At 38.9% G+C, this 23125-nt stretch overlaps 1 protein-coding gene across 2 annotated transcripts; it reads left to right on the top strand.

Annotated features, from left to right (window-relative positions):
- The first annotated feature begins 5607 nt into the window (after positions 1 to 5607).
- Positions 5608 to 22847, top strand: BTBD1 (BTB domain containing 1). Of its 2 annotated transcripts, XM_059823656.1 has the most exons (9): positions 5608 to 6008; positions 12762 to 12918; positions 13492 to 13597; positions 15214 to 15411; positions 15675 to 15867; positions 16417 to 16504; positions 18224 to 18241; positions 20726 to 20854; positions 21747 to 22847. In XM_059823656.1, exons 1-9 carry the CDS (start codon positions 5608 to 5610, stop codon positions 21903 to 21905), a joined length of 1449 nt encoding a protein of 482 aa, XP_059679639.1. In that variant the 3' UTR covers positions 21906 to 22847. The 2 variants fall into 2 exon arrangements, with proteins under 2 accessions (XP_059679639.1, XP_059679638.1); XM_059823655.1 differs by lacking the exon at positions 18224 to 18241 and having other exon boundaries at positions 20708 to 20854.
- Positions 22848 to 23125: the final 278 nt, after the last annotated feature.

The raw sequence follows: 23125 nt of genomic DNA, 5'->3' as shown, positions 1-23125 counted from the left end.
TGCTTGGACTGGTGTTTGCCAGCTTCTCGATTAGACCATTACTGGATCAATAATCCATATTTATAATATGGAGAATGTTTCTCTTCATTCTCTCTACTAAATGGTGGCAGATCAGTCCTGATGTCAGGACTAAGAAGGCATTTGTAAGTGTGCCAGTAAAAGAATACTGTGGAGGACATAAAAATGCTGATTTATTAATGGTCAGCTTCAAAGTAGGAGACTAACTGGCCATTACGTCTTTGTGTCTATTTTTAGTCTGGGAAACAGCTCTTACCTTTAACAACTGCCTGTTGAATCCTAACAAATTGTAGGGCTTAACATTATATTGAGACATAGCTGATCTTATTTTAAATCAAAGCAATGGCATTAAATCTATACACATATAGGCAGGTGAACCTTAAGCAAGCACATGAAGATCGATGCAAGGATTAAGAGATGCTATTTATAGCTCATGGAAGCATTGCTCATGTGTTCGCCTATGGCTCTGCCAAGCAGCAAGCTTTCATTGCATTATGATGCCAGCCACAGAATACCATCCTGGTACAAAACAACTCATGTCATTCAATTTTTATTGAACTAAGCTGATACGTTCTTGAGAGTATACTTCCTGTATTTGAAAGTGAGTTTTTACAACAAGAGAAGTCAGTAACAAATAGTCCAGATAAAGATGGATTAAAAGGTGAATTAAAAGATGAATTAAAAGCGTCATGTTTGGGAGTTCTGTTAATTTGCTGAGGGAGCAGCTTAGACCACACATAACTGCAACCCTCCAACAGCTTTAAATCCAACCTGTTCTATTTCTGAATTTCTTGTTAGTTGAGGGCGTAAGACCTAATAAATGATGCTGTATTGTAAATCACAGACTGCATGGTGCACCAGAGGCAATATAATGTAGTTCCTGTGGTATGCACTGAGGGCAGGAGGCCATGTGCTAATGATCTGCTGAGGATTTGGGGGGATTCTCCGGCAGCAATCACAGCACCAAAGCAGCATGCAAAGAGGAGTTAGTGATTAGTGTCCGTTCCACTTAGAAAACTGAGTATCAGTACCTCAAAAATGGAGCTGATTTTTGTGCTGCAGCCTGTCTATTCACCAACAAATAGGGAAAGAGGGAAAGAGACGTGTCAGAGTAAAATTAATAGGCATTATAGTAAAAGAGAATATGTCAGTTGTACTATTTGACTTAAACTGTAAATGGCAAGAGTGTGGCTTCTCAGTAAGACTCTTGCTAATCGTGTGGAAATTTAACTGCTAGCTAAACACCCTGGTAGAAATGGAGGAAATGTGTGCTCTGTCTGGAACACTGCTGTGCCTCAACACATTCAGCAGGGATTGAAAAGTAAATAGCTTCACAAAATAGTCACTGCTCAATCATAAAGATATGCTGGTAATAAATAATAAAAGATTTTCCCCTCCATTGCTTCTCCAGCTATGCAGTAACAGAACATTTTTAATTATTTAAAAAATATCTCAAAGATTTTTCATAGGGCCAGCCATGTCAGTCTTTGAAATTATATGTGAAATAGGTATGTGGTAAGTAGAATCTTCTAAGAATTAATTAATTGGTTTGGTTTTGTAATTACTTTTGGATAAAAGATGTGCAGAATGTTGCTGTTGCCATTTGTTGTAAATTTTTGAAATACATAAATGTGCAGAATTAAAAATTAAAGACCTACCTCCACAAATGGAATGATTAAAAATTTCCCTGTGATGTTTGTATCAGTTGTACACATCTCTAAGTTAGGATTCTGAATATTTTCACAGAAGTATTTTGATTAGCAGGAATGTTTACGGCAACAGTGTACTGTAAGCAATAACTACAATAGATTAATAGAAATTAATGTAGAAATTATGAGTCTTACCACTAAAAATCAGAGAAGTATATCAATGTATATTGATGTAAGAGACATAACAACCTTAGTACTCCAGGACAACTAACCAGCTGAAAATGCACAATAAAGTGCTCGCATACAAGAATTACTTGTAGAAATTATTATGAATTTAAACATTCTGAGAAAGTTGCATACTTATTATGGTCAGTTTTAGATTACAGTTGAATTCATAACAGAGAAAAAATACCAATTGCTCTTATTTTGGCTTTTTAATCAACATTATCTAGGCACTTCTCAAGACATAAGAAAGAAACGTAATCCCTGCCCTTCAGTGTTCCTCAGATCTAAGACTCTGAATTTGTTTTCTATGCGTGCATGGATCCAGTGCTGCAAAAACTGCAAGGTTACGTTACCTGCGGACCCCACATCACAACAGTACAGGTTAATGCAAACCAGAGAGAAGACAACAATAATAATCACAATAAAAAGCCCAAGGAGATAACTTTATTATTATTTGAAAGCATAGTTATTACAAATTTATACATTTGAATAACTTTAATGCTACTAATAGTTCGGTCACAGGAATGGTAATATGCATATCTCATTCACAGCAATGGCATGGATCAGATGTAGGGGATTTTAAGAATCTAATTGAGCATGGAAAGGAAAAGATGTCATCAAACTGCCCCAACCAGGAAGTTTAATCAGAAACAAATCTGTGATTCACTCTGAATTATTCTCTTCCCTCCTGAAGCAGAGAAAGGGTGCTAACCGCTTATGAGAACAATTGCTAATCACTGTAAAAATACGTGCCAGCTCAAAAACTCTGATCACAACAGCAGCTCCTTAGAACATACACAAAGCTGAGTTCATGTGGGGAAAAGAAGGAAAGGGAGGACAATTTAAATAATTTCAGGAACAAATGATTGAAAACAATACTCTTTGTAACCCAAAGCCTTTTGATGGCTCTCACAGAACTGGCCCCGTTTCACTGGCAGGGCAGGCCAGGGCCGCTGGGCAGGCATTCCTCTCTCTCTGGGACATCCCTGGCATCACGAGTATCTCAGAAATCCCTGCAGTTTGATGAGGACATTCTCTGCTTCTTCTTCAGTATATATAAACGCACTTTGTCCTCTCTCCCTGCTAGCAGGTAAAGGAACCTCAAAACTTGAAGAGTACTTCCTTCATGAATTTCCACAGAAAAAAGGCACCAGGTCATCACAAGCTTGCTCAGGCCAATATGTAGACCTTGAAAATGAGTTGCTCAAAAGTGTAGACACTCCCTGACCTTCTGTTTTGCTGGCTAGTGATCAGGACAACCTTCACAGCTATATCATATAATACTGTTGAACTTTTGTCTGCAGCCCTTGATTTGTAGCCATTCTGTTACATGAGATCAAACAAAAAGTTCTTCTTGGGCCAATTTGCACTGCTTATGTTATGTAAGTATTTTTCTTTATATTAATTTCTGCTATACTTCCTAGACAAAAACAGCATGCTAAGAAAGCAAACAACGGGACGGCATTTTAGTGACATTCATGCCCCTTTTGGGAAAAGCATTGTGTATTATTTCTGATCTGGACTGGTGAATACAATCCCATGACATCACATTTAAAAATGGCTATGATCCACCTACTGATAATGCCAAAGAAAAAACAGCTGATTTTTTTTTAAGAAGGAAGCTGGCACAAAGATTACAAGGTGAAACAAATGTCTGAGGCTCATTGTTTACATGCAGAAAAGCCCAGTTTCAAAAGGAAATCTGCTATTATTTTCTTAGCTGTCACTTCCAAAACTGTTTAAATTAGTGCTTTTGGCTTTTAGCTGATCAGATCTGACAGGCATCCAGGTCGCATTTCTCCTTTTTTTTGACTCCCTTCCTGTTTTTCTTTTTTTTAGACTTTTGATTTCTTTCGTATTATTTTTATTTGTTTCTTTCCCCTCATTTTCTCTCTCAACTTTCTCAGCCCATCTCATAGGTCTTTCACATTTTTTCTGTCTTGCATAGCTTTATCTTCTTATGATTGATTTCTCATCCCTGAAGCTATCTTACGTACTCGGTCTGCCCCAACCGCTCTGCTTTTAGTTCTATGGTATGCCTTTCCCTCTTTTTTCCTTAACCCTCTTCCATCCTTGTTAACTTCCTCTAGTGTGTTACCGACAATATGTTGTTCACTTTTTACAAACATGGTTCTCTATAAGCAGAGCAGTCGTCTGTTGGCTCTCAGCTGACAAACCAACGTGTTGTGAGTGAACACAGAAAGGTAAAAGCAGAAAGATGGCAATGACGGAAACTCTCATTAATACCCAGATCATCCCATGACTGAAAAAAATACCCCCAGAAAACTATTTAATTTTGTCCATGGTGTCACCGTTTCCCTCATGATTTTTTCCATCTCCATCCCCAAGCTATCGGAGGGAATCTGGGCTTCTTTCGCTTTCCCTTCTTTGCCTACCTTGGGACATGAAAAGTGCAAAGGTGATACCTTCATTCTTCTAAGTCAGCAGTATGGTTTTATTTTTAAATATAGCCTCTGTGCAAAGCTACTTGCTGCTTTCTGGTTGGTATACTATGTCTTCTTGTGCCCTTTCCCACTATAGTTTACCCCCCTGAAATTGCTTCCATCTTGCTTAAGGTTCTCTAAAACTTGTTCTGCGAAACAGACCGCATTTGCTTGGTCTCAGTTTTGTCCTAATTATAAACCTAAATGCAGAGTGGTGACATATTCTATTCCTCTTTTAGCCACATGCTTCCATAAATGCTGACAAGTCAGGAGCTATGATGAATAGCTTTCAGCTCCATAATTTAAATTGCTGCTGTATTTACAGCAAAACTCCAGTAGATGGCAAAATGATCCACCTTACTTTTCAACTGACAGCATCTGGTTTGACAGGACTGGGAAAACGCAAACATTCTTTCTTCCTTCTCCTTTCTTTCCTAAAAGCCACCAAGATAGTACACTAAACATGATCCAATTTTGCTTGTCAGAATTTGCCAAATTAATTCACCACCCTTCATTCCCTGCTCCAAGGACGTTAAATTTGACGGCTACTGCTTCAGGCCCAAAACCTGCACTGACTCTCTGCTACATTCGCTATTGCTAGTTTTGCTTTGTTTTTTCTCCTCAGAAGTTTAAAACACGGAATGTCGAGACACATTGTAAACGGATTCCTTTTGTGTAAGAATTGTAAGGTACATGTGCCCACAGTCATTTATGTTTCAACATTATTTCAGAAATAGTTAAAATAGGCGATCAATCCTTGTTTTGCCTGTTATAGTAAGGAATCGGGTATTATAAAAAAGAATTTGCATTTCACGTGCCTAAACAGAACAGCTGCAGGAGTTATTCATTCCCACATGTAATATAAATTTCCACGACTATCGCAGCGCTCCTGTGCTTTGCATGTCTGTTTTTTCCCTCTTCGCGGCTCTGGAACCACACTCCCACTGCACACGCGGGTACGAGACGCCTTTATAGGACTAACAAGTGAATCAGATCCAAAACACGGCCTAGAGGACGCGGCCGACGCCTGCAACGCCGCGCTCGTCTCCCCGCCGGCCTCCCGCCCGCGCTTCCCCTCAGTCGCCCGCGCGGCCGCTGCGGAAGGGCAGACGGGCAGCAACGGCTTCGCCGGCCTCCCGCGAGCCTGCGCGAGGCAGAGGCGCATGCGCGGCGCAGGGGCGGTAAGCGGCTGACGTCGGGGCGCACGGCGGGGGTTCGCGTGCCGCCCGCGGACGGAGCGGCCCGGTCCGGTCCGGCCCCTCAGGGCGGCGATGGCGGCCGCCGGCGGCGGCTCGGGTGCGCCCGTGGAGACGGCCGCCGCTACTGCTACTGCCGCCGCCGCCGCCGCCGCCGCGGAGGCTGGCGCGGTGCTGCAGCGGGAGCCGCTGTACAACTGGCAGGCCACCAAGGGCTCGCTGCGGGAGCGCTTCGCCTTCCTCTTCTCCAACGAGCTCCTCAGCGACGTGCACTTCGTGGTGGGCAAGGGCGGCCTCCGCGGCGCGGGCGGGGGGGCGCCCCCCGGGCCTGGCCAGCAGCGCATCCCCGCCCACCGCTTCGTCCTGGCGGCCGGCAGCGCCGTCTTCGACGCGATGTTTAACGGCGGCATGGCCACCACCTCGGCCGAGATCGAGCTGCCCGACGTGGAACCCGCCGCCTTCCTGGCGCTCCTGAGGTCAGGCCGCGGAGGGGCGGGGGCGGGTGGCCCTGGGCACGGGGGGGGCTCCCGGGCCGGGGGCACCGCGCAGCGGGGGGGGCGGGTCTCTTCTCCCGCCGGCATCGCCCGCCGGGCCGGGGGTCCCCGCTTGGCCGCTGGTGTCCTTTCCTCGCTCCGCGGCCCCTCCTGGCTCCGGTCCGCAAAGAGCCCTTCCTTTCCCCGGGCTGCCCTGTGCGTGGAGGGAGATGCAGGGAAAACGCCTAACCACCTTGTGCGCTGGCACGCAAGGTCAAGCCTCCCTGCGAACACATTTTGGTTCCTTCTTGCTCGCTCCCCTGCATCCTTTCCCCAAGAGAAGTGCCCTAATTTTAGAGCAGCTAATTGTCCATTCAGAAAAGTACTTTGATAGTAGTGAGTGTCTGGTTCGGCTTTTTTATTCTGGTTTTTTTTTTTTTTTAAAAGTAAGATGATGGGAATTAGTGGTTCCTCTGAGTGTTGCAACTCTCCATCCACCTTCTGATAATGGCTAAGAAGGGACAGAAGCTGTTGTACCAAGCTTTTAATTTCATTTGATGCTTCCTTTGAAATTTTATTCATCTTACTCTTCACTTTTCTTTTTCAGTGGTAGTAATAAATTGTTGTATTTTTTACCAGAGTAATACCCATTGTAATCACACTTCCTTCAGATACTTTTGGGTGAAGAGTGAACATGCAGCAGAAGGCAGCAACTAACTGATTTTTACACACAAACCACCCTGGTGAGACCATGAGTGCAGTGGTGGCAAAAAGTATGTAAAATGGGTTAGTGATTTCTAATTTGGGCAGAATAGGATCTGCTACTTCTCACGCTCACAAAACTGATGAGTTAATCTACCATTTCTTTTTGCTCAGTGTAGTGGTAAATAAAATTTACGGTGTTCATAGAAACAGTTACTGATAGTTTCTTTGTGCATCAGGCTGTGGTGTGGTAATATGACAAAACTGCTTAACCTTAAGGTTTTTCTCAAAGAAACTCCTCTGCTAGGCAACACCTCTGTAAAATATATTAAACAGATTTCTGTAATGAGCATTTGGGAAACAAGTAATGTTATTGCTTGGAAATAAATACGTAGTGTCTCGAAGCTTTCTGTATTGGGAAAAGCTCCAAAGTCTTAGCAACTTTGTCTTTGTTTTGAGGCCTAACAGATAAGAACAGTGAGAAGAAGAGTCACCTAGTCCTTTTGGTAATCATGGACACAGGAGTTGCAGCAACTGATTTGAAAAAAAAACATAAACCACCATGCAGCAGCAGCAATGTCTCTCTCTGTTGCCGTTAGCAAATGAACTGTATTTATTTTGTGGATGCTTAGCAAAGAGGGAGTGGCAAGGTGAAGAGTTTGTGTAGCAGAGTGGGAGATAGTGGGAAGTGTCAAGAAAAATGGTTTCAAAGGTTAAAAGTAAATGAATGAGCACATATATGTGTCTATATATATGTGGGGAAAAAACACTGGACAGTGAAAAGTGGATATAATGAGAGAAGTTTGTCTGGATAAAAATATAAACACAGAAACAGGACAGTTCTAAGTAAAGATAAGAAGGATGATATTTGAAAACTGTAGAAGTGAAGGTAGAGATGTTGCTAGAAGCAAACAAAAGCCATCTTGTATTGGTAGAGCTACTAGTACGTAATGGCCAGGGGACTTATGTGAGTAAACTGATTCTGTTTGTATCTTGTCTGAATATCACCAGATTGATAAACTGTTGAAACATCTCAGGTTTGATGTCTTCTTTGGTATGAAATACATGGCAGCTTTTTAGGACATTCTTCCATATTATATGTATTTTGAGCTTATATTGGAATAAATATAAATTGCAACACCTTGTTAAAAACTTATCTAAGGAGAACTTCTTTAATACAGACCAGTACTGGACTTCTTCCATGCTCATATACATTGTTTTTAAAGTATAACAACTATAAGACAACCTGGTTTTTTTTCCTGGTGTTGGCAAGAAGACGCAAGAGTTATACCTTGCACTGTTGGCCTCTCTTATCTAGCATTAGTAAATTGGTCAGATAATGATGGTTGCATTTTATAGGACCTTTCTTTAATCTTTGCAAAGACCAATTTGAGGTGTATTGGCTAGAAATTAAGTTGGGATCTTTGAATACACATAGCAAATTAACATCAAGGTAAAGGAAACATTTAAGTGATGCAAAAACTTCTAGGGATAATTTAATAGTTATTTAATGTTCCACAGCTTGTTCCCATTTTATTTACTGATGTGGTTTGATCCTACCTGTAGTTGATGTGTTTCATAAAGATCTACTGACAAATGATGCTTGTAAATTACAGCTAAAGGAAAAGATTTTTTTATGAAAATTTTTCCGATTCTCTTAAAAAAATTAATTCCATCTGTATCTGTTCAGTGCGACTGAGCATCATTTATCTGTCCTATGATGTAAACTTTCATAAGTGTTAGTGTTATGTCACAAAATAGATGGTAGTTCAAGAATTATGTTTATGGGGAAGAAAAAAGTGGTTAGAAATTGAACAATTTAAACATCTGATAGTCACCAAGTTAATGTGACATCTGGTTTTTTAGTTTGCTCTTGGGTATATTCATACACAATTTTAAATCGGCTATGATTGCTACCTTTTTCGGACAGGGGCCTCTAAAATAATAAATTTATAGAGTTTAAGTATTTAAAAGTAGTGAACTGAAACTTTAATTATAGTACCACTATAATTCCAGTAATATGTTTTAGGGTTTCTCTTTTCCACTAGAAAAAGTTGAGTAGTCCTCTTTGTCTGTGGGTTAAAATGTTAACTGTAAAGATGGGAAAAGGGGAGCCTTTTAAAATTGGCTGGAGAAGGGGAGAGGACTTTCTTAGAAAACAACTGGCCAAGTTCAAAGTGCCTGAAAAGTTTTCAAACATGAGCTAGAGGAATTTTTTAAAAGTGGCTGACTACTTCAGTAGTTGGACAGATAAATCCTTAAGAGCTGAAATAATATCAAAGTCACAAAGTTTGAATCTGCTTCCCAATTAAATGGCTTTTTTTATATGTTTCTAACTGTACAAATTAAATAGCAGTGATCAAGAAAATTAAAGTTGTCTCAGAAGGATGCTGCTTTAGGATTTCATTTTGTTGTTTTTAATAAGATGTTTAAAAATTTCATTCACATTTTAAAATACGTTTTACAGTAATTTAACTTGTCATTTGATCATAGTATAAAGGAAAGTGACGACATGGCACAAATTTAGCAGTCTGTCTTCCAAATGTCTTTGCAGAGGACTTTGGCAAGCAGTAAATAGAGGGGTAATCATGACTAACTGGAAAAAGATTCCTGTGTGTTTTTATAATGGTGAAAATATTTCCGCTGTTGGGAAGATGCTAAGACTAAGGGAGAAAGAAGTGCTAACCTGAGAGTAAAGATAAGTGTGCTAACCTGAGAGTAAAGATAAGTGGTCATGTAAAGTGTTCCTCCACGATGCACACACACACACACACCCCCATCCTGGATGACAATAAAATTAGTCAATATCTAAAGAGCAGGTTGTTTCTATGAGTCTCTCAAAGGGGAGGAGAGGAGGGAAGAAGGTAAGGGGGAAGGATAAGAGATCTTGAGCCCCACTGAGTTAAGTGGAAGAGGAACAGTGGTATAAACATAAAGGTGTGCTAGTTCAGGCATGCCACAAATGGGAGAGTTAAGACACAGACAGAGTTCTTGGCACATGAGCAGAGGGATTTTTGGAGAGAGGACACACCTAGAGTTCCTCTTTTATGAGTAGATGAATGCATCATGATCATCCATCCGTATACTTAAGGGAAATAGGATTATACAACATCCTAGAGCAATGTACTTTATTACCATTTTTCATAGTTTTTACAGCTACCTTTTAACTTTGCAAATTCACACTTCTTAGTATTTGCAAAGGACTACTGTTTGGCTTTGAAAGTCCCAGAACAGTATTAGCATTGTCAAAAACTTGAAATATTAAACACAAAAAAACTGACAATGTGACTTTCTTAATGTATTTGGACACTTCTTTTCATGAGTTTTGTCAGTTTCAAAGTATGTAACTATATTGCATGTTCTGTAACTATGAGTTGTTACGCCCTGTGGTGGTCAATGTCTAAAACAGATAATGAGGTCAATAGTGCTCAGTAACTCCATGCAACACACCACCTCTCCTGTCTTGAGCAAATACCGTAACAGATGGAGCCCCAAGTCATAGACCAAATGAACTCAGTGAACATTTTATGAATATTTATGTCCAGACATTTATGTACAGACATATTATTTTACAGACATCTTACAGGGGAAGGGATGGTTAATGAGGATGTGTTGTGATAGTGTGGGACCTGAGCATGGTGTAAATGGTATGCAGTAAGGGGTGGAGAATGTACTGGGTTTGGCTGGGATAGAGTTAAATTCTTCATAGCAGCTTGTATGGAGCTATGTTTTGGATTTGTGCTGAAGATAGTCTTGATAACACACTCATGTTTTAGTTACTGCTTGAGATGCTGTACAGATTTTAGTTGCCAGAACTTTAATCACTTAAGTCCTGTTACTTTGTCATTGACACGCTTTCAGTTGGGGAGTGTCTTTTAATGTATATCCAGCCATACGGCAGGGGAGGGATTGGAGCATAGAGCCTCAAGTGTGTCCTTCATGGGATGAAAAAGCATCCTGTAACTCATAGATCTCACATGAATGAAAAACCTGTATGTATATGCACTGTTGCCACATTTGAATTCCTGTCCTTTGGCCATGTAATTGGGTTTTGATCATATGAGGAAAAAGCCTGCAAAATTTCTGGGAAAGCAAGGGTTGGAAAAGTGCACTTTGGAACTGCACCCTGATCCTTAAGAAGGTGTAGCACAAAATGAACCACAAGCCAGATAAGCTCCTCTGGTGTGTCAGTTCATTGGCTTCAGATTGGACACACTTAAGGAATAAAATGAAAATCATGTTCCAAAAACAACTTGGTGAAAATACTATTTTCTTTTTTAGGATTAGGTAAAATTTATAATGCAGTTTGCATGGTAATGCTGCTTTTTTACAGCCTGTTAATGTTCAACTCTTATGTGATTTGGATTCCAAGCTCCTATAAAGTCATACGAGGAAGGTTAGGGAATTTTAAACAGATTTTTTTAAACCTTAAAACCAAAATCTAAACACACTATTCTAGTGCTTTAATGAACTACTTGTCAATTTGGTATACAAAACTGTACCTATGAGATCTTAATTTCTTAAAAGTAAATTTGTCAGTAATTGTGACTGGCAAGTGAGCCCATCATTTTCATCAACAGATAATAGTTTATAGCTTTCATAAATCAGTTCTAAATGAACTGTATGAAACTTTTAATAAAAAAAATTTAGCATTTAATTAAACTCATTCTTTCTAAAAGCTGTTTGACGTAAATCCAGTTTAAAGAATTAATCTAGAGCATCATTCACATTTCCTAAGTGATGTGAAAGCTGGCCGTTTGAATAGATTGGAGTATTGTAATGGTAAATATGTACCTGTTGGTAAGTGGCAGCAAATTTAATGTTGAACACCGTATTTAGTTGTGTGTTAGCAATTACCGAGAATGAGAGGTTTCTTGGAATATAAGAAATATAAACAGTGAAGAACTTCAGTTGAAACTTTAATTCTAGGTTTCTATTACTTAGATCTCCCCAGGTTGCAAACAAGTTTGAGTCTATTACTTTCACAAGTTTCTTCTGTTAAATACAAACTGCTTATCGTTATGTTTAAAAACCCTTCTAAACTCGGCTTCTGTCTCTGCGTTGCTTGCCATTCATTTCCAGAAGGTTCTGAACAAAAAATGTTAAGAAATATAAAGGAAAGGCTTGGTCTTCACTGTGGAATTCCTGCATTTGCTAATGTGACCTGGTTTATTGTGTTTAATTACCTGTGTGTTGGGGACAAATGTATTGTTGTAAATCACAGGCTATTCTTGATTATTATCTGAAAAACTGATGAAATACTTGTAAGATTATCTTCAATGTCACCTGTAAGAAAAGTTATTTTTAAAAAGTCGTCTTTTCCAGACAGAACCTTAAAATAAATCTTATTTTGTCTGGTCTCAAATAACAGCTGCTCAGGAAACAGGGCTTTTACCTGGTTTTGGTGGAGACTTTATCTTTTGGTTCACAGCTTATGCTAAAATCTCAACCAATCATCTAGCCTCAAACAGTGGAGACAAGCCAGAGTGTTTTGCTATGGCAGGAATAGAAGAGTGAAGGTCATCTGCTAGAATATTACTCCCTTTCCTCTCCTCTGAACACTACAGAATGGTAACTTTGACGTAAGATGTTATCACAGAATAAGTCCTTGACGCTATTCTCCTCGCAGTGGGGAAGCCAGTGTGCACTGTCAGTAAGCTAAGTTCAGTAGTACAGCCATAGAGGGTTATGTATTGATACTTAGAAATACAGGTCTTCCTAGTGAATCCAAAGAGTGTGCACTCGTATGTTAAGTAACTCTGCAGCTCAGCTGTTGTTTACAGTTCGGTAGCTGTGTATAACTCGTATAGCCAGATCAGTCTTGGGGAGTAATGCATATTTAAAACAAATGTATGCCATTAGGTTAACGTAATATTCTTTCTTCAACCCTTTAACTAGCTTATTAATTTGTAAAAATGCTACATAGTCAACAGTTGCATGTTCACAGTGCGAATCTTTGACCTGTTTTCTAAATGCAAAGCGACTGTTATGTTGTGCTTGACTGCCCCCCTCAAGATACGATTTTATGATCTGTATTTGTGTATTGATTTCTAGGTTTCTTTATTCAGATGAAGTTCAGATTGGTCCAGAAACAGTCATGACTACTTTATACACTGCTAAAAAGTATGCAGTCCCAGCCCTGGAAGCACATTGTGTGGATTTTCTAACGAAGCACCTCCGAGCAGATAATGCCTTTATGCTGCTTACTCAAGTAGGTAATTTTAAGCTTAGTTTTGATTTACTAGGAAAATCAGTATTTGGAGGGAAGTGACAAAATACTACTTCACAGTCGGTTTGCTATCACATAGTCTAATTTATGTATGAAAATGTCTTGTTGCTCTGTTAGCATTTTTACAGACTCAGCTTCTTATTAATGTGGATGAAAGGCTTTTTTTTCTTTTTTCTTTTTTTTCTTTTTAATATGCAATGGACTGGGACATTTCAAATGGAGCCAGTTTATTCTACAGTGTATTTGCATGAATCTCTTAATTGTTTTTTATTAAGACTGTGCTTCAGTCCACTATAGTGGATTTGATGTGTACTTTTTTTTAGTTATATTGCCAAAACTACAAACATAAGCACGAAGGAAAACTTGTATGTAGTGAATTCTCCTTAATTATGTACTCCTTTGAGAATTTAAGTGCTCTTTAAGGTATAAACACAAAGAGTACTTAGACAAATCAAGCTATTTTAATATAGATCTATACTAGGATAAAAATACTTGCTTTTTAAGATTAGTGGTTTGTCAGCTTTATGCTTAAGATGTATTTCTTTACTTTTTTAGGCTCGTTTGTTTGATGAACCTCAGCTTGCTAGTCTTTGTCTTGACACAATAGACAAAAGTACTATGGATGCAATAAGTGCAGAAGGCTTTACTGATATTGATATAGGTAAGTTACTTTTTGTAAGCATTAAACTTCTGAAGGGAATTGTAGGGTGTGGGAAGACTTTGTTACAGTAACCCAGGATAGTTCGCCTCCCCCATCTGAGTATGTAGAGTCCCAAGCACATCTTATCTCCTTGTCACGGTAACCTGGGGTAGTTCACTCCCCCCCTCATCTGCACCCACCTTTGCACAGGCGCCAACGCAATGGCCAGCTGTGGATCTCGGAATTCGGACAACAGCACCTGCATTACATCAGCGAGTTTGCTAATGAGCAAAACAGGACATTACATATGTACGATACATTAATCTGTGCAAGTTTTATTATCCACCCCTGTAGTGCTTTCTTTTGAGCTTCACTCCCGAGCAGGGTTCCACTGCGTTGGGTCCCCATTTGATTAGTGTCTGTGTCCCAGGGCTCCCACCGTGGTAACACTATGCGTTCATTAAAGCCAAATCTTTCACTTGCTGAGTGTTGTGCCTCATCCCTGAGGGATCCACACCTGCTTTTCGCACTTAACGGGTATCATGCTGTTTTGTTGCCACATGCTACTTCTCTATTCAGAGTTGCACAGATCAGGTACAATTTATGAAATCTGTTTAAAAAAATATATCTAAACTCTTGTTTCTATGTTTCATCTTTTATGAAAAGCTAGCGGTTGTAAATTTGCTTACTTAATTTCATTTTTACTATATGCGTCTAAGATTTTACTCCAATTCAGCTAGACTGCATGAAAAACTCAGACTGAAGGAAGGTATTCCTGCTGCTTAAAGAAATTGTAAAGTCACTGTTAACTTGTGTTCAGTGGGATTTGTACTCAGACTGTGAGTGCCCATCTGTACTCTTGAAAAGTCCCAATCTGGTTTGACTTTCCAATATGGTATTTTCTATGACAGAAAACATGCCTTGCTTAAATTCAGGGTACATAAAAATTCCCAAGGAAGACGGAAGATTCAGAATACGAAAACGCTTTTTTTTTCAGGCATGTGTTCTATGATAAACTGAGAATTTCTGCATACCTGTTATTCATAAAATGCCACAGCAAGTAAGAAATACAGGAAAAATTGCTTTTGTAAAACACGTGAGAGTACCTTGTCTCACATTCTGTGTTCCACCTTCAAGCTTTGTGGGTGGCAAATACGTCAGTGTTTGAAGATACATGAAAGTGATCTTAAACTGGTTTTGTGTGCACCACTGTTGCTTGTGTCTATAGTTGATCCAGATTGGCAGGTGGCTATTCGGATGAGAATATGACAATGTCATCATGAATAACTTGTTTTTTCAGTAGTGTGCATTCACTGCTGGGTCACTTTGTTTTGATCTTGCCCTAGCCATGGAAATTCCTTAGGATATTGGTTGTCACTACATAGATTATATATAGTCACACTCTTAAGAATCAAGAAGAAAGTTCATATGCTGTCTTCGTAGCAGGAAAATTATTTTTTAGTTTGGAGTCTATACACCATTGGAAGATTTCTTTATACATAAGATAAGTTGTCTTGTCTTTGATGTCTTACTATGAATGTTCTTAGTGGTTACTTAACATTTTAAGCTTACTTAGTGCATAACACTGTTACTAGTTTGGATGAAAACTGATCTAAATCTGTTAACTTTTTTTTTAGACACATTATGTGCAGTTCTAGAAAGGGATACCCTTAGTATTCGAGAAAGTAGACTCTTTGGAGCTGTTGTTCGCTGGGCAGAAGCAGAATGTCAAAGACAACAACTGCCAGTGACATTTGGAAACAAACAAAAAGTCCTCGGAAGAGCTCTTTCCTTAATCCGTTTTCCATTAATGACTATTGAAGAGTTTGCAGCAGGTGAGTTTTGGGGTTCTTTGTCTTACTGTTAGACCATATCTCTGCACTGTTCACCTGTGAGTGTTTAGATGCTTAACATTCTATTGTTATTAATATCGTACAAATAAAAGTTGTGATTCACAAATGAAAGCAAAACATTCTGCAGAATATGCTCTGGCCATTGGAAAATATTATGGTCACCTTCAGTTTGCGAATATGTGTGGTTTAAATACAACAGTTGGAGTAATTCTTCGAATCATCTTCAAAGTTTTTTCTTTTCACAGGCCCTGCTCAGTCTGGAATCTTGTCAGATCGGGAAGTAGTAAATCTCTTTCTGCATTTTACTGTCAATCCTAAACCTAAAGTAGATTATATTGACCGACCAAGATGTTGCCTTAGAGGAAAAGAATGCAGCATTAACAGGTTTCAGCAAGTGGAGAGTCGCTGGGGCTACAGTGGAACAAGTGATCGGATTAGGTATGGCTTTTTAAACTATTTGGAGGAGAGACAGAGAAGTGTGGGAGGAAAGGGAACATATTACTCAACTTTGACTTTTTGGCATAAGATACAGTAACAAACATGCTGGTTCTGTTTGCGCACGTTTGGTATTTTCCTTTTTTTAAAATAACTTAGGCTGTTGCATACATAAAGTAGCAAACAACAAAGTTCAGGAGGACTGGGTGCATTCTAGAGTGATTGGGTGTTAGCTGTGTATTCCTTTTTAAAATACCAAGTCTTGTTCTGTTCTTATTTTGGAGATATTCAAAAGAATCTGGTTATTTTTTGTTTAGTGATACTGAATATCTTGGGGCATTAGCAAAGCTTTAACCTATAAAGCTGGTACCTTACAAAGCATTTTTCATACTATTGAAATCTAAATAGAAAATGTTATTGAAAAAAAATATTATATCATTTTCATGTTACTTCCCTACTTTTCAGTGGGGGTCTTTTTCCTACTTGACTGGGAATAAGGTAACACACCCATCACAGTTGTTTAAGTTGCTTTCTTGGCTTGTGTCTTACTAGATTCACAGTTAATAGAAGAATTTCCATAGTGGGATTTGGATTATATGGATCAATTCATGGACCCACAGACTATCAAGTTAATATACAGGTATAGTGTATTCTGCTTAAATACGCTTATGCAGAAACTACACTTGTAGTACTTGCAAAAGGTTTGGTGTGTATTTGGGTAGGAGTAATTGGTGGGCCAGGAATCTAACCAGTGTTTTGTCCTTGACAGTGATCATAAGTGGATGACTAGGGAAAAGCAAGAACACTATGAAACTCTTCTCCCTTTCTGCTGTATTCTCCTGTCTTTCAATCATTATTAGTGTAGGCGTTTCTTGAGACCAATTAGGTTTCTCTGTTTAGTAGCTCCTGGTGAATCTTTCTTCAGGATGCTTTTCTGGTCTAACCTTGAATTCCTGTAAGCTTTCTGCAGAGGAATTTCACAGCTTTGTAATCTGTTCAGTTGTGCACAAAGTCTGTCCTTTAATAAAGTTTCTAGTAATTCAGGAAAGAGATCTTGGATTTGTCATCAACAGCTCTCTGAAATCAGTGACACAACATGCAGTGACTGCTAAAAAAGCCCACGGTATCATCAGGAAGATACTGAAAACAAGATAAAAGGTAACATTGTGTTGCTGTATGAAAGCCAGGTACGCCCACATCTTGAGTATTGTGTGGAGTTCCCAGTCTCACATAGTAGAATTTGAAGGTAGAGAAAAGGGTAATTAAAATCATTAAGGGGATAAAACTGCTGCTTTATGGAGAGAGACCAAAAAGGCCAGGACTCTTCAGTTTGTAGGGGAGGTGGCTATGGGGAGGTGTGAGCAATGCTTCTAAAATCATGAGGGCAATGGATAAGGTAAATGCAGAACTGTTTGTTATTCACCAAACCCCAGAATATTAGAACTAGGAGACTCTTACTGATACTATCAGAAGATCAAAACAGATAAGAGTATTTTTGCAATGCCAAAGATACTACACATACTGCCACAAGAAGCAGATATCCTGTTTTGAATTTGGTGATATTTGAACATGTTCATTCATCAATAGCAGATCCATTAGAAAATTCCAGAAGGAACAGAAGGGGAGTGTGCGCTGTAGCACCCCTAGTAGAACAGTTGTGGATGCTGGGGGAGCAGACAGCAGAGCCCAGACATGTGTGCTAACCCTCAGCAACATCTTCTTTTGCCACTGTTGGAGCGTATTGGACCATTTGTCTGACCCGATTGGGTATTTGTTACATTCTTAGCTCACCTGGTACACGTATTGGGGCTTAGAGGCTTGTCCTTGTCCAGAGCTTTTTGGGAAGATTGACATCTTATTTGCTACTGATTCAGTCTTAGGCAGAAGGTTGCATGTTACTGTTACCATAACTACTTCTGTAAAGTTACTTCAGTTTTAGGTTTGCTGAAAACTGCCCCAGCATGGGAATCTGCCTGGTTTCTTCTGCTGGTAAATGATTTATTTGTATTGCTGTTCTCCAGGCTCCTACATGAAGACCTTATCCTGCTGCTACTCATTTTATATCTTCATGCTGTTTAGCCCATCAGAGAGTCTATAGGGCTTTTTGCTACTGCTGTGTTGAAAGAATGATTTAACATTGGTTTTAATGCTTTCAGATAGCTGTTCCTAAACCTTCTTTTGGCCTGCTTAATTGTATTTTTTACATTTTAATCTGCCAGTTTGAACCTTTCTGTTTTAGTCTGGGTACAACTTCATATTTCTATAGGATGCCCTTTTTTGCTTGTTTATTTCCAGTAAAAGCCTTTTGCTGATCAGCCATGCCAGCTTTTTTCTCCTTTTCTCAAGCCTTTCCTAATAGGTGATACATACTGATACTGTCAGTAGTCTGCATGCTTCTTTTAAGGATTTGATTTTCTTAATTGCTCCTTTTAGCTTCTTTTGAACAAGCTTCCTCATTTTTTCTCTTTTTGAAATTTAGCATTGCTGTGGTGGATTTGCTTTTGTTCTTCATGTGGGAACATTGACTCTAAGTATCTTATGGACACTGTTACATAGTGTTTCCATTATGAAATTTTGAATCTGATCCTGCTCATCACTCAGTACCAAATCAAGGGTTGCATTTCTTCCCACTGAGCAATTGGTTAGCAAGCTCATGAAATGGTCAGTGATAGCATCTAAAAGTACCACCTCTGCTTCATGTCCTGATACGAGACTTACCTGGTCTGAGCGGGTAATTGAAGACACCGCTAAAATTGTATTTCCTGCTCTTACAGCCTGTTTGATCTCTCTTAGCATGTTGTGGTCAGGATTGTCTTCTAGTAATATTGATCCAGCACTATATTTTTTCCTTTTAAGTATGGAATTTCAGTCCCTTTGAAGTCTCTTTCTTATTGAGATTAGTTTTGATTTGATTCTAAGCTTTCTAATAAGGTATTGGCATTCTGTGACTGGCACAGTTTTACTCTGCTGTGTATTTCATAACCTGGTACTATCGCATCACATTGATTTATTAGATGAGTGGGAAATCTTGTGAAAGAAAGAATCTGCGATTTCATTTAGGGACAGAAATTCCATTGTCCCTTTCTTACTTCATAGACTTCTAGCATGTGCTGGAACTGCTGTTCTGGTACATTTCTGGGCATCCTATTGAAATGATAGCATACTTGTCGTCTGTTTCCTATTTGATGATTACCATTCTCTGACTATCCTGTACTTAAAAATAAGAATTTTGTGTCTGTCTCTCAAGAAAAAAATGTTGTGGCTTTCCTCTTATGATGTTCCAAAGAGAATATATCTGGAATGAGGTTTTGAAGGAATTTGTTGGCTTCTCCACATTCCTCAGTTTAAAAGCTCATTTTCAAATTCCTCCATTTGACATGCTGTCAGTTTGGTTTTCTCAAACTATACATCTATGTAAAAGAGTAGCATAGTGCACTAGATTGGATCTTTAGAACAAAAGAGTTGGTACTGAGGACCTAGCAGCTATACTATACATATTTGGGGATTTTTACTTTGCATTAACTCTTGTTTGATCATCTCGGCTAAATTCCTGTTAGCAGACGAGAGCATTTGGTATGCTCCCTCAGTATGTTTGCTGGATTTATTTAATCTGAAAAGAATTTCGTTCTTGCAAAGCAAACCAAAGCATATTGAGTGGGAGTGATCAAGAGATTCACTTGAAAAACATGCTCCTGATCCAAACTGAAAGGCTAATGTACCTGTATGGTTCAGTTGAAGGCCATCAATCTTATACGTGTTCTCTTTATTCTGGAAGTATCCCCAATTCCTGATGAATCTGAAACTTTCTTGTTGCAATCTTTTCAGAGAGGTATTTAACTCCGGTGTCTCTTTCTTCTTGGACCTGCATGAGTACTAGCAGAGCTTCAGAGAGTTAAACATTTAATACTTGTATTAAAATAGTGATAATGTATATTGCACATATATCTTTTATGTGAAAGGGACTTATGACTTCAGCATTATAATTAATATTTCCATTGATTGTGGCTGGGAAAAAAATTAGAGCACATTTTTCCTAGAATTAGGGCTTCATCTCATTTGTGCAATACTAAAAATGATATGGCAATATAATAATACTAAAATTTATAGGATTCTTGTTAGTGCAGTAATCATGAGAAGTGTTTGTGTTACTCTAAAGTTTTGATACCCAACTTCTGCAAGAGGTGTTCGGCAGCATGGATCAGGATTGCTCTCCAAAATGAGAAGTGAGGTATCTGCTATTACTACATCTTAGTGATTCCTATTTGCCACTAAAATTGAAGGCAAAAGAAATAATATGTAGTCCGAGTGTAATTTTTATACTGAATCTAAAATAGAAATAAATGGTATAAAACATAGCAGCGCAACTTCCTGTTTTCTTTTAAGAATGTATCATTGACTGCTTACATTATCTATAAAAACTTGTTTTCTAAATCAGCCACAGCTAGCAAATGTGCTTCCCTCATGTGGGCTGTGTGGGTGTACGAAGATGAGCAAATCTAAGTACAGGATTATATGTGGTATATGAAGGTCAGAAGCTGGAAGTCTAAGAGCTGTTCTTCATCTCCCAAGCAAAAGCTATAACCTGGTTGGAGCAGTGTTGAATCTAGCCCCACAGATTGGACGGCCTGTGTGAAACTCGCAAGCCATCGTTCGGCATGCTGCTGGGTCAACCCTAATGGTATCAGGAAATTACACCTCCTTTCCAGTTCTGAGATTGCACTATCCTTGCAATTGAACTGGGTGGAGTAGGCAAGTGTTTGTTTGTAATACTCTAATATGCATACAACAAGAATCTTTTTCAAGCTTGTAAACCTAAAAATACTTTTTTCATGTTTTTATACAGATAATTGATTATGAGAAGAATCAAACACTAGGACAAAATGATACTGGATTTAGTTGTGATGGAACGGCCAGTACATTTAGAGTTATGTTCAAAGAACCTATAGAGATTTTGCCAACGGTTTGCTACACAGCTTGCGCAACGTTGAAAGTAAGAATGCCTAAAAGTACAGAAGAAAATGTTATTTTGATGCAAGAGTTGTTCTTTTTATCTGTCTTCTGATGGGAAAGTGTCTTCTAGGTCTTGAATTTATTTTAAGTTTAGTGCTAAAGAAGGTCGTGGTTAAAGTCCACAGTAACTTTTAAGACTGCTACCTCTTTTCTGTGCCACAGCACAGAATTTGTAACTGGATCCTTTGTGCCCTCCCGCTTTCTGGCTTGATGTAAGAGTTAGAATGAGTCCTAATGGAAGTTCCTGGTTCTATGTGAGTAAAAGGACTATGTAGAATACTTAATCTGGCAGCTCTCTATCAAAATTTAAATTTGATTTCTCTTATCAAGGATATCCTAACCACTAGAGTCAAGAAAACGGAAAGGTTTTTTTATCACTTTTTATATACTAGTGCTGAAGTATAGGAAAAAATGATTTGTTCTAGGAAAGTCTCCCCTTAATGTTATGGACAAATTTATTGATTCAATGTTTTCTCAAAAATACTATTTTTTTAAATGTAATTCCCTATACAGAAATGAAAGTTGAGTGGGTTGAGAAAAAATCTTTTATGTTAAAAGAAGCTGAGGCAGGGAACTAAGTGAGAATATAGACAAGCTGCATGGCAAGGAGAAATATTAGAAAATATTTATTCATTACTAGTTGGATAAAATCACGTGCTTGAAGTCTGCTGTCAGGGAAGCTTTTTTTTTTCTTATTTAGACATAAGGCACTTGCTTCTGTTGACTGTGATTTTTGTATATAACGTATATGATGTGGGTACAGAAATTTTATGCTGTTAAGCACTACTGACTTAGGTAATTTTAACTTCAACATTTTATGGGTCTTGCTGCCGACTTCCATTCAGTTGCTGATCTTTTCTGATGTTTTTCAGGGTCCTGATTCCCACTATGGAACAAAAGGTTTGAAGAAAGTGATCCACGAATCTCCTACTGCTAGCAAAACATGCTTTGTCTTTTATAGTTCACCAGGTAACAACAATGGTACATCAATAGAAGATGGACAGATACCAGAAATAATATTTTATACATAATTCCACATGATCACCTGGAATGTGTCAGTGTATCAGTGGACTTCAGCTCGCTATTGGCGGCAGTTAAAAAATTCTGTGAAATTACATGAATGTGTAAAAGCAAAACTAATTTGTTTGAGAGGTGCCAGAAAAACTGTTTTTTCTGCATTGTTACTGGCAGAATGTAATCTACCTTTTCCTCTTAACAAAACATCAAGTGGAATAAATACTCTGTATATTGAAAAGATTGTTTTAAATAGTATCTTGTGATTAATTGCTTTGTATTTTCACCCCTTCGTGCCTCATGTAATATAATTCATTTTTGAACTGGAAAATCCTTATGCATTATCAACTTCTTGTGTATGTTTTCCCCCACCTGTCCTAAAAAGACAGTGAAGTCGCTGCGCTAGTCCCAGCTTACACCTCTTTCCAGAATGACCCTATGGACATGAGTTGCTACTATCTATTTTTGAAGTACATCAGCAAAGCTGGATTCATATTGCTATCATCTTAACTTTATGGATGAGCTGTGGAGAATTAATGGACTTAACACTGCAGACAGCATCTGCACTGAAGAAATACTATGTCAAATGCAGCAATAAACAGATCTTTCCAGAATCTCTCTTAATTCAGAAGGGCTGTTTTGGAACATAGAGCTGATTATGGAAATAGCCACTGTATATACATATGTGCCTATAAGAAAATGTATAATGTGAAAATGAGAAAACAAGACTTGTAATGATGTTACTTTATCTTTGGGTATGTAATACTAAAAAAATGAGTATTATTTGTGTGCAAGTAGTTTTACAGATTGCATACAATAATTTGATGCAATGGATGTATGTATATAGTGTTTGGTGTCTTGCAGTATGTACTGTGTAGTAGTAGAATGTCTTCATGTACAAAATCCTGTACCTTCCCCCAAATTATACTAAAGTAATAACTTGAGAACACAGGCGAGAAAAAAAACCACAACCCTCCTCTTTTTCCCTAATTTCTCTACGGTGACGGTTGTGCAGGTCTTGGGTCTCAAAACACAGCCTTTAAAACAAGCCGTGTATCTCAAACCCCCTGCTCTGTACACATTCTGATCAGCGCTCTCCTCTCCCCCCGCCGCGGGGGTTTTTCGTTCGGTCAAGGCACGGAAGGCGTGGCCGTCACACGGGTGTGCGTGTGCCAGAAGCTGCCGGGGCCCGGCATTAGAGCGGGCGGCGGCTGCGCCGGGCCGGGAGGAGTCGGCG

Source organism: Gavia stellata, chromosome 13, assembly GCF_030936135.1.
Source record: "Gavia stellata isolate bGavSte3 chromosome 13, bGavSte3.hap2, whole genome shotgun sequence".
Classification (NCBI taxonomy): domain Eukaryota; kingdom Metazoa; phylum Chordata; class Aves; order Gaviiformes; family Gaviidae; genus Gavia; species Gavia stellata.
The sequence above is the reverse complement of the archived record's forward strand: the minus strand, read 5'-3'. Positions and strand labels throughout refer to the sequence as shown.

Coding starts and splice junctions, on each gene's coding strand:
- BTBD1 (XM_059823655.1), top strand. CDS start 5,608: ATGGCGGCCGCCGGCGGCGGCTCGGGTGCGCCCGTGGAGACGGCCGCC. Junction 12,919..13,491: donor CCTTTATGCTGCTTACTCAA/GTAGGTAATTTT, acceptor TTACTTTTTTAG/GCTCGTTTGTTTGATGAACC. Junction 15,412..15,674: donor TATTGAAGAGTTTGCAGCAG/GTGAGTTTTGGG, acceptor TTCTTTTCACAG/GCCCTGCTCAGTCTGGAATC.